Source organism: Miniopterus natalensis, chromosome 4, assembly GCF_054644295.1.
Source record: "Miniopterus natalensis isolate mMinNat1 chromosome 4, mMinNat1.hap1, whole genome shotgun sequence".
Classification (NCBI taxonomy): domain Eukaryota; kingdom Metazoa; phylum Chordata; class Mammalia; order Chiroptera; family Miniopteridae; genus Miniopterus; species Miniopterus natalensis.
Window position 1 is genome coordinate 21,247,158 of NC_142084.1, and position 12,573 is coordinate 21,259,730.

General features: G+C 37.8%; 1 protein-coding gene across 1 annotated transcript in view; it reads left to right on the forward strand.

Moving 5' to 3' along the window:
* The window catches only part of CDKL3 (cyclin dependent kinase like 3), a 38,059-nt gene that overhangs the window by 5,304 nt on the left and 20,182 nt on the right, over positions 1 to 12,573 (forward strand). The window contains exons 3-4 of the mRNA XM_016197551.2: positions 4,565 to 4,743; positions 10,868 to 10,980. Of these exons, the coding sequence (XP_016053037.2) occupies positions 4,565 to 4,743; positions 10,868 to 10,980 (292 nt within the window). The remainder of the gene's footprint in view (positions 1 to 4,564; positions 4,744 to 10,867; positions 10,981 to 12,573) is intronic.

Consider the following 12,573-nt stretch of genomic DNA (forward strand, 5'->3'; position numbering starts at 1 on the left):
AAGATTTCACTAGAAGAGGAAATACATTCAGATGGAGTACCTCCATAATAGAGGCAGACCTGGGCAGGGGGCTTCAGAGAGTGGTAATAAGTGCGCTTACAGAGACCAGGCAAAGGGAGATAAGATTGCACAGGTGCCCTGGGGAGAGGTTTTCCAGAGCCTTGAAATTCATCCTGAGGAGTTTGGGCTTTTTCCTGAGAATACTGGGAAACCGTGGAAGGTTTTCAGCATTGCTGAAACATAGGATAAAGACAAAACATTATTTTGGCAAGAGCGGAGGATAAGTATGGAGAGAGACAGGGAGATCAGGTGAGAGCTATTGTGACAATCCAGATATGAATTGGTGAGGGCTTGGACTAGCATAGTAACAATCAGAAGGAGAGGAAGAATGGCAGTGGGAGAGGATGGAAATACTTCAGAAGAGAAATGACAGGATTTGGAAATAACTTAGATATGAGAGGGATGCAAACAGAGGGAGAAATCAAAGATAATTCTAAGATTTTTAATTTGAAAGCAGAATTATGGTTTCATTGGCAGTAACTGATTTTAGAAAGGGGAATTGCTTTTAGATATATTGATATATTTTAAGGGACAATGAGAACATTTTTTTTAATGTCTTTATTAATTTCGGAGAAAGCAAGGGAGAGAGAGAGAAACATCAATGATGAGAGTCATAGATTAGTTGCCTCCTGCACACCCCCTACTGGAGATCGAGCCCACAGCCCCAGCATGTGCCCTGACTGGGAATCAAACTGCTATCTCCTGGATCATAGGGCGATGCTCAACCACTGAACCATGCTGGCAGGGCACATATTTTCTTTAAAAAAAAAAAATGTTTTTATTGATTTTAGAGAGGAAGGGAGAGACAGAGAGAGAGAGAGACATCAATTGGTTGCCTTCCGTACTCACCCTGACTGGGGATTGTACCCGCCACCTGTGCTCTTCCCAGGAATCAAACCCTTGACCATAGTGCACAGGACTATGTCCAAACAACTGAGCCACACTGGCCAGGGTTCTTTGAGTATCTTTAATGTGGCCACTGTGAAAATTAGTTTTCCATCTCTCAGCATTTGTTGTTGCTGTTTGTTATTGTGGCTATTGGTTTAGTTACTTTCCTGAACTAATTCTGTAAAGTCTGTATTCTTCATCATGTGTAACCACTGAAATCTCTACTCAGCTAGTTTAGTGGTTAGCTAATGATTGGAAGCAGATTTCCTCAAATGCCTGAAACCAATAAATGTCTCAGCCTTATTTACTGAGGGGCTCTCTCTGTGTATTGGGACATGCCTTCAATGTTCAGGCAGATAGTTTACAACTCTGCCTTAGCCTTACCCTCCTGCTTGTGCAGAGCCTGAAAGTCAGCCAGAGGTGCGAGCTTAGGACCATCTTGGGTCTTTCCTGGACATGTGCACAGCTCTGTATGTGGCCTTCTTGATTCTCAGGAGTATGTTAGAGCTTTTCAAACCCTTTATGGACATCTCACTTCCAGCCTAAGAATTTGGTCAGCTTGTTTGTCTTATTATAGCTCCCTCAGAGGAACATAATGTTAAACAGTAGCTGTTAATTATTTCTCACAAAGGCCCCAGGAAAAAGGTTGTTTGCACTGGGCAAGTGCTGAGTTAGTGACCTGGCAGAGAGGTTAAATAATGATAGTTACCTGGGAATGGGGCTTTGGAGGAGATAAAACCTTGTTGATTTGGGGGCATTATTGGTTTATAAGGTTACCAGGAACTGGGGAAAGGGGAGTAGAAATAGGGCAAGTTAAGAATACCACTGGATCATATAGTTAGTTAGTTTTAACTTTCTAAAAAATATGTTTTTATTGATTTTATTAAAACATTGCAGAGAGAGAAACATTGATCAACTGCCTCCTGATGCCCCCTACTGGGGATTGAGCCCACAGCCCAGGCATGCGCCCCCACCAGGAATGGAACTGGTGACCTCTAGGTGCATGGGATGACGCTCAACCAACTGAGCCACACAGCCCAGGGCTTGTTTAACTTTTTAAAGAAACTGCCAAACTGTTTTCCAAAGTGGCTGTACCATTTTACATCCCCACCAATATATTCCAGTTTTTCCACATCCTTTCCAATATTTTTATTTTTAGTATAGTTATTCTGATGGGTATAAAGTGGCTTCTTATTTATTTATTTTTTAGTAAAACTGTCTATTCACAGATGACATAATTATCTATGTAAGAAGTCTATGGAATCTACAACAAAGTTAATAGAACTAATCTGTAAATTTACCAAGTTTGTAGAAGTCAATCAATATACCAAAATTAATTGTATTTCTATGTATTAGCAACAAACAGATATTGAAATTTAAAATACCATTACAACAGCATCAAAAAAACGAAATACTTAGGGAAAATCTGACAAAAGATGTACAAGACCTATACACTGAAAATTAAACATTGACAAAAGAAGTCCTAACCAAATAGAAATACTCTGTTTATGGAGGGCTCAATGTGATAGTGAGAGACCAAGGAGGATGTTGTCAGAAAATAGAATTTTAAAAGTTGGGATTCAGAGAGTGCTTGGTTCTCAAGGATAACAAGCTTCTGCATGTAGTTGTGTTAGTTGTTGAAAAGAGTGAGAATATTAGGGTATCGACTGGATGGACCTATCTGCCCTACATTTAGAGCGCTGAGGAGGAGGGTGATGGATGCATGGTGGGCAGAATGTGCGAAGTGGTATCTTAATGTGCTTTTTCATGTCTATTTTTGTTTACATTCTATCTTCAGATTTTGGCAGAGTGGCTGGCATATAGTAATCACTCAGTAAAAGTTGTGAAAGTAAAAATAGATCAATGTAGTTGTATAGATGGCACCTTTAAAATGGGTCATTAGCGCCCTGGCCAGTTTCACTCAGTGGTTAGAGCATCTGCCTAAATACTGAAGGGTCCCAGGTTCAGTTCTAGCCAGGGACATGTATCTCGGTTGTAGGCTTGATCCATGGCCCAGGTTGGGGTGCGTGCGGGAGGCAGCCAATCTACATGTCTCTCTCACATCAATGTTTCTCTCTCTCTCTCCCTTCCACTCTCTGAAAAGCAATGGAAAAATTTTCCTCGGGTGAAGATTAAAAAACCCTAAAGATGGTTCATTACCCTAAGTTAATTTTTTGGCCATTTGTGGAGGGAGACTGAGGCGGAGCAAGATCCAATCCCAAAGAAATAGCAGTAAGTTATATAAACAAGGAAAGATCCCACATTTCTGTCACTGAGGTATTTTCACTTGTGCTCTGATACTTTTCCAGTGATGAGAACATATTTCATTCATTTGATAAAGTTTTTAAATGCCTTTTTTTTTTAGGCACTGTACTGGACTCTGGGAATATAGTTTAATCAAGACATATATCTTGCCTTCATGGAATTTACAGTCTAGTGGGGATTAGAAACAAGTAAACAGGCAATTAATAATATAGCATGACAAATACTGTGATGGGGATGCGTAGAATGATGTGAGAATAAATAGAAGGAACATCTCATACAAACATCCAAGCTGATACCTGAGGAAATAGTTGGCCAGGCAGTTGGAACAGCATCAACAAGTGCACAGATGAAACAAATCCTGGAAAACTGGGAAACTAATATGCTAGGAAAAGAGGTTGTAGAAGGTTGAGAAGGTGAGTAGTGTTCAAATCTTATAAGGCTTTACAAGCCGTTTTAGAGAGTTTCAGATTTGTCCTGTGGGGTGGGGAATCCTTGAAGGATGTTAAACAGAGAAGTGACATGATCACATGTGATTTTAAAATAGTACTGTGACTTCATTGTGGTCAGTGGATTGGAGGGGATCAGAGTGAATGCAGGGAGACCAGTTAGTAGTGTAGTAATTTTCAGTGAGAGAGAGAGAGAGCGCTGAGGGGACTTGAACTAGAGAGAAAAATAAGTAGGTTAAGAGTATATGGGAGCTGAGGGAGAAAAATACCTTGGTTTCTAGCTTGAGACATGGGTCAATGTTGGTTCCAGTCACTGAGCTAAAGCACTGTTGAGAACAAATAGGTTTGGGGGACATGATGCATTCAGTTTTGGATTTGCTGTGTCGGACTTCTTGTGGAATTCCACTCCTTGTGGAAACCAGAAGAGATATCTAGAAATCGAAATTAGACATAGAAATTTGGAAATCATCAGTATATGGATAGTTACTTAAGTGATAAAAGTAGATAAGGTTGAGATGGAATAACCAGTTGTTAAGAAGAAGCACAAGAGAGTATGGTGTCCCCATAACCAAAAGAAAGTGGTCCAAAAAAAAAATGTCATGGGGTTAAAGGGAAGGTAAACTTTTTTCATTAAGTTCTTTTGATTACTTTTCCTTTTAGGAAGGTGATTTACCTTGTTAGTATTATACTTGTTCTCTTGGCTTCCTTTCATTTTGAGATGATGGTGGGGCAAGAATTGAAAATATATAACTTTAGCTTTTGCATTGTGTGGTTAATCCTTTGCATGCTATAAGAAAATAGCTTTACTGTCTTAATTAACTAGATTTTCTTTGTAATTTCTCTGAGAGATTCTCTAGATAATGAAACTTTATTTTAATGTATTGCATCTTCTCTTTGTTTTTTAGATCATTCATCGAGATATAAAACCTGAGAATATTTTAGTATCCCAGTCGGGAGTTATTAAACTCTGTGATTTTGGATTTGCACGAATGCTAGCCGCTCCTGGGGACATTTATACAGACTATGTGGCCACACGCTGGTATAGAGCTCCAGAATTAGTATTAAAAGATACTTCTTACGGAAAGTATGTATATTTTAGGATCTTGCCTGGCCTTTCCTATCCATCTCTTTTTTTCCCATGGTGAATCTGTCACCCCTATTACTGACACCCTCGGCCTTCTGCATCTGAGTTGGGTTTAAGAGAGGGACACCTCTACATAGAACAGAGAGACCCTATGGGCACCTGCCATGCTGGCTATTAATGTTGCCATGCTTGCCCTCTTGGGCTAAGTAACCGCAATCCCAGGAGACCTATACAGACATCCCTCAGGTTGTATCCATGCTTGCTTTAGTGCCCCATCCTTGGCAGAATTGTCTTCTCTGCTTGTTTAGCCTCTACATTATACAAAGATTTAAAAATCATTTACCTCACTTTGCCAGTGTTACTATAGGAACTGACAAGTTTCCTATTTTCTGGAATATGGCACCCCCTTTGCAAAGACTGGCAAGTAATAATTTTTGAAATTATACTGTTCTAGATGCCTCAAAAAGTAGCATGGTCTCAGTTTATTGTAAAACAGTAGAAACAGTATATGAAACAGCAACCTAATGTACAAATAACGAATCTCGAAGAACATAAAGGGACCAAGTTGTGCACCTAATACGACAAATAAGGAGGATAATTCTTGCATGCTTTTCCTAGAAACCATTATTCTGTTTTTATAATAATTTCTTGCCTCCCCTACATGCCCCAACCAGAGATTGAATCTCCAACCTGGGGATGTGCCCTGACCAGGAATCGAACCTGCCACCTTTTGGTGTACGGGATGATGCTCCAACCAACTGAGCCGCACCAGCCAGGGCAATAATATCTAATATTAATGAGTACTTACTTTGTACCAGAAACTGCTCTAAATGCTTTATTTGCATTAAATCATTTAGTTTTCACTACTGTTGTCCTCATTTTAAACAAAAAGACACTGAGGCACAGAAAGGTAAGCTAATTTGCCTGAAGTTACTCCAAAGTACCTTTTCTACTGTACTTACCACTGATGCCCTACCCAGACCATCTATCTGCCTTATTACTTTATCTCTATAATGGAAATAATAACAGGACCAGCTTTGTAGATTTGTTGTGAGGATTAAATGATTTAATGAATAACAAACATTAAAATAGTGCTGGCCAGTGTGGCTAAGTGGTTAGAGTGTTGGCCCGCGCACTGAAGGGTCAGTTGCAGGTTTGATTCCAGGTCAAGGGTTGGGGCATGTGCAGGAGGCAACCAGTAGATGTGTCTCTCTCACATCAATGTTTCTCTCCTTCTCTCTCTTTCCCCCCCTTACACTCTCTCTAAAAATCAGTGGAAAAAATATCTTTGGGTGAGGATTAACGAAACAACACAAAAATTAAAATATAGTAAATTCTAAATAAATGTAGCTGCCGTAAAAGCTGCCCCAGCTTATCCTCTCTTCACAATGTAACTTATATTCCTTTTCTGATGCATCCCCCAGTCCCTGTTCCTTGCCCCCAAATCATACCCCTTTCTAAACCTCCTTGTACATGGTAAGTTTTGTTCCAGTTAATATTTAATATGGCCTAGTTCTATTCTAGCTATTGTTCTTTAAAATATTTATTGCTGAAAGATAAGTTTCTTGCGGAGAAGTATAATCTCTGTACTCCACAGAACCAGCATTTCCTTGTACATGGCAAGTTTGGATTCTGTAAGGCTTCACATTGTGTTTAAAATAAATTTGCTCATGGGTGTGTTTTTTAAATCTTTTTTTGTAAAACAAAATATAGATACCAGAAAAGCCCACACAACAAATGTAGAGCTCTACCGCCAGATCCAAAAATAGAATTTTGTTGACCATCTCAGAAGACCCTCCATGGGCCCTGTTCCAATAACAACACTTTCCTTTCCCCCAAAAGTAACCATGATATTGACTTTTATTATAATTAGTTACTTTACATTTCTTTATACTTTATACTTTTATCACCCAGAAGTACATTTATTTAGTTTAATCTAGTCTTTTTAAAAAATCCTCATCCAAGGATACATTTTTATTAATTTAGAGAGAGAAGAAGGGAGAAGGGGAGAGAGAGAGAAACATCGATGTGAAAGAGAAACATCAATCAGTTGCCTCCTGCATTTGCCCCAGCTCGGGCCAGGGATTGAACCTGCAACCCAGGTATTTGCCTGATTGGAATCAAGCCCACAACCCCTCGGTGTATGGATGGTGCTCCAACCAATAAGCCACACCTGCCAGAGCTGTTTTTTTATTATTATTATTATTATTATTATTATTATTATTATTATTATTATTAATTATTATTATTATTATTATTATTATTTGAGAGAGAGAGAGAGGGGGAGAAACATTGATTGGTTGCCTCCAGGATACACCCTGACTTTTGATCGAACCTGCAACACAGGTATATGCCCTTACTGGGAATCAAACTGGCAACCATTTTGGTGTATGGGACAATGCTCCAACCAACTGAGCCACCCAGCCAAAGCGATAGTATGTTTCTTTTTATTGGTAAAAAAATTCCATTGTATGTATGTATGACAGTTTATCCATTCACCTAATAAAGGACATCTTGCTTGCTTCCAAGTTTTGGCAATTATGAATAAAGCTTCTGTAAACATTCGTGTACAGGTTTTTTTGTGGACTTAAAAATTTGAATTAATTTGGTAAATACCAAGGATTGCACTGATTACTGGATTGTATGGTAAGACTATGTTTAGCTTTGTTAGAAGCTAGCAAACTATCTTGCAAAGTGACTATATCATTGTGCATTCCCATCAGCAATGAATGAGAGTTCCTGTTACTCCACATTCTCACCAGCATTTGGTGGTGTCAGCGTTTCAGATTTTAGTCATTCTAATAGGTGTGTGGTGGTATCTATCACTGTTTTTATTTATAATTCCCTGATGACTTATGAGCTTCAGTGTCTTTTCATATGCTTACTTGCCATCTTCTTTGGTGAAGTGTCTGTTCAGATATTTTATTATTTTACCCAATGAAAAGAAAAATTTTTTAATCCTCACCCAAGGATATTTTCTGTTGCTTTCCAAAGAGAGTGGAAAAGAGAGAGAAGGGGGATGGTGGAAAAAGAGAGAGAGGGAGAGGGAAGGGGAGAAACATCGATGTGAGAGAAACACATCAATTGGTTGCCCTCTGCACACGCCCCAACTGGGGCCAGGATCGAGCCCGAAACCAAGGTACATGCCCTTGACCAGATTTGAACCTGAGACCCATCAGTCCATAGGCTAATGCTCTAACCACTGAACCAAACCAGCTATGGCCTATTTTACTCAATTTTTAATTTGATTGTTTGTTTTCTTATTGTTGAGTTTTAAGAGTGCTTTATATATTTTGGATACAAGTCATTTATCAGATACATGTTTTGTAAATATTTTCTCCAACTCTGTGACTTCTCTTTTCATTCTCTTAATGTTTTTCACAGAGCAGATATTTTTAATTTTTAAAAAATATATATATCTTTATTGATTTTCAGAGGGAGAATGGGAGAGATAGAGAGAGAGAGAAACATCAATGATGAGAGAGTCATTGATCGGGTGCCCCCTGCATGACCTCTGCTGGGGATAGAGCCCCAGACCTGGGCATGTGCCCTGACTGGGAATCAGACCGTGACCTCCTGGATCCTAGGTTGATGCTCAACCTCTGAGCCATGCCTGGCCAGGCTAATTTTTAAAAATATATGTTTTTATCAATTTCAGAGAGAGGAAAGGAAAGGGAGAAAGACAGAAGCATCAATGATGAGAGAGAGTCATTGATTGCCTGCCTCCTACACACCCCTTACTGGGGATTGAGCCTGAAACCTGGGCATGTGCTATGACCAGGCATCAAACCGTGACCTCCTGGTTCATAGGTCAATGCTGAACCACTGTGCCACATCGGCAGGGCTTAATTTTTATTTATTTTTTGCTAATCCTCACTCGATATTTTTTCCGTTGATTTTTTTAGAGAAAGTGGAAAGGAGGGACAGAAACCTCAATGTGAAAGAGGCACATTGATTGGTTGCCTCCTGCACGTGCCCCAACTGGGGCTGGGGATCGAACCTGCAACCCAGATATGAGCCTTTGACCGGGAACCAAACCCACAACCCTTCAGTGTGTGGACCAATGCTCTAACCATTTAGCCACACCAGCCAGGGCTGTTTTAATTTCAGTGATGTACCACTTACCAGTTTTTTTCTTTTGTGGATCATGCTTGTGGTGTATCTAAAAATTCATCCCCAAACCCAAGGTAATCTAGATTTTTTCCCTGCATTATTGTTTAGAAGTTTCATAGTTTTGTATATTACAGTTGGGTCTATGATGCATTTTGAGTTAATTTTTGTGAAAGGTTTTTAATTTTTTTTAATTTTATTTATTTATAGAGGAAGAGAGAAACATTGATTTGTTGCTCCATTCATTGGTTGATTCTTATATGTGCCCTGACCAGGGATTGAACCCACAACCTCGGTGCATTTAGTACTGTGCTCCAACCAACTGAGCTATCTGACCAGGGCTTATGAAAGGTTTAAGGTCTATGTTTAGATTCTTTTTTTTTTTTGGCATATGGATGGTCAGTTGTTCCAGTATCACTTGTTGAAAAGACGTTCCTTTCTCTACTGAATTGCCTTTGTCAGAGATTAATTGAGTATATTTATGAGTCTATTCCTGGGCTCTATGCTGTTCCCCTAATCTACTCGTCTGTTCTTTCACCAGTCCCACGCTGTCTGGATTATTGCAGCTTTATAGTAAGTCTTGAAATCAGGTAGTGGCTTTCTTCTGACTTTGTTATTTTTCACATTGCATTGGCTATTCTAGGTCTATTGCCTTTCCACGTAAATTTTATAATTAATTTATCGATATGTACATTGGATTTTTATTGGGATTGCACAACTCTATAGATCAAGTCGGGAAGAACTGACATCTTGACAATTTTGAGTCTTCGTATCTACAAACATGAAATATCTCTCCATTTATATCTTCTTTGATTTCTTTAATGATCATGCTTTTTTCACTTGAGAGTTTATCTTGGAGATCATTTTATATTAGCACACATAGACCTATGTAACCTTTTTAATAGTTGAATAATATTTCACTGTGGTTGTACAAAATTTTATATAGCCGTTTCTGTATTGATGAATGTTTAGGCTTTTTTTTCAATATTCTTCTACCACAAACAGTGTTGCTGTGAAAATTTTATATCATTTATCTTTGTGTATAGGTGTGAGTAGATTTTTTTGATAAATTTCTAGGAATAAAGTTATGTGGTCAAAAGTATGTACATTTTTATTTTGGTAGCTTTTTCCAATTTTCCCTCCAAGGAGCTGTGTAGGTGTACACTCCCAGAACTGTACATAGGAGTATTCATTTTCCATAGCCAGCAGTTATCAAATCTTGCAACTTTTAATCAGTTATATCAGTAAAAAAATATAGCTCATTGTAGTGTTTATTTATATTTCTTCTGAATGTGATGTTGGACATATTTTGAAATCTATTAAAAGCCCCAGTGATATAAACTATTTTTTAAAAAACTGATTACATAGAAAAAAGTTTGAATTATGGGTGACTCACAATATGTTAAGATAAATAAATGAAATGTAAGTGGTCAATGTTTGAGATTTTTAGTTTTTCATTTTTAATACAAGATGATTTTATTATTCAGTTCTAATTCATAAACTATCATAATGTTATTTAAGTGTCTGAAACAATTTTACAATTACAGTTTTTATCTGGACTGCTACATGACTTCTCATGCAATTTAAATATAATCTATTTAATGATATTAGTAAAATGTGATAATATTTAATGTATATCCTAAAGTTGGCATATGCTATTACAGTGAAAATTTAAATATTTTATTCTTTTTTTGATATATCTTTATTGATTTCAGAGAGAGGAAAGGGGATGGAGAGAGAGAGAGATGGAAACATCAATGATGAGAGTCATTGATTGGCTGCAGCCCGCAACCCGGGCATGTGCCCTGACTGGGAATCGAACCCTGATTGCCTGGATCCTAGGTCGACACTCAACTGCTGAGCCATGCCCGGACGGGCTACAGTGAAAATTTTAAATGATATCACTTAACCATTCTTTTTTCTTTGTCCTTAACTTTATTTTAAAAGTTTTTTTTTAGAAAATATATTTTATGTATTTCTCTGTGAAAAAGTGATTTATTCTTATCTGTTTCAGACCTGTGGATATCTGGGCTTTGGGCTGTATGATCATTGAGATGGCCACTGGAAATCCCTTTCTTCCTAGCAGCTCTGATTTGGATTTACTTCATAAAATTGTTTTAAAAGTAGGTAGGTAGGTATTACTGAAATATATTCTTGAATGCCTAAAATATTTCCAGATCAATTTTGCTTGATTTTCAAATTTAGTTTTCTCATTATAAGAACAGGGAAGCAGCTCAGCCAGTGTGGCTTAGTGCTTGAGTGTCAACCCATGAACCTGGAGGTCACTGTTCAATCCCAGGTAAGGGCACATGCCTGGGTTGCAGGCTCGATCCCCAGTGGGGCCATGCAGGAGGCAGCCAATCAATGATTCTCTCTCATCATTGATGTTTCTATCTCTGAAATAAATAACAAACAAACAAACAAAACAGGAAAGCATATTGTTTTGATAGATGGCAGCAAATGGATGCCTTGAGCTGATAAAGAAAGTAGAAAATTCTTTTCTGTTTCTACAAATTATATATTTTTTGCCAGGATGCAAATAGCTAAGCCTTATGTTGATGGTCAATAATAAGAGAAACAGTACTATAGGAATCTTCTTCAATTTTTCTGAAAGTTGTTTAAAATTTTTGGCTTCTATAAATATTTGTATATCTCAAAGAAGACTTTTAAATAATAGATTTAATTTAGATGCTTTTTAAAAGCACTTGGAGATAGAAAGTCAATTATTGGCTGAGAAAACTTTTTTTTTTACCATAGTAGATAACCAAATAGCTAAATAACTTATTAAAAAATATATTTGATGATAGCTGAATTATTTGATTATTTGTTTTGACTGTGCAAGCATTTTGATGGATAGCCTTGCTCATGGAGTTTCAATTATTTGTTTACATATGAATGAGGATCTGGAGGAGCCCTTTTTGTGGTGGGGAAGCTATACATAAATATGTAATTACAGGATCATGAGGAAGGTACTGTGGACAACTATAAAAACTATAAAATCTGGATAAATACTGATCAAAGATACAGTTCAGAGCCTTAAAGCATCACACTTTTTTGTGTCATCTTTAAAGTTCCGGTTATGAGATAAATGTTAGAAGGAACCTTAGAGATGATGGGATCAATTTTGTCATTTTACAGATAAGGAAACCAAGGCACAGAAAGGGAGATTTGCCCAAGGTCACAGAACTAGTTGTATAGAAAAACTGGTACTAGAACTTAGCTCTCTCCACTTCTATTTATAGTTCTACTGCTACTCTGTAGCCTTGTTTTTTCTTTGCAATATCTAAATAACTTTAATATGTTAGCTTTTCTGAGTAAGGATTTTTTGATGAACACTTGCTAGTTAAGTCATTTAGACACCCATATGGAAATATGTGAAAGTTTGTACTTGCTTTTCCTGATAGCATTATATATTAGGTATTACATGCTGGGAAAAGAAGATGAACCTGGTTGCTGTACATGCTCTATTGCCTATGTGCTGTCAACAGATTACTGGGAAAACTTTCATTTTTATGCTATGTTCAGATAGTTCTTTGTTCAACTTTAAAAAATCAGAAGAACGCGCCCTGACCAGTGTTGCTCAATAGTTGGAGTGTCAGCCTGTGCAATGAAGGGTCTTAGGTTCTATCCCTGGTCGGGGCATGTGCACTTGCTTTCACTCTCTCTCAAAATTGGTGGAAAAAATATCCTTAGGTGAGGATTTTAAAAACCCCACAAAAC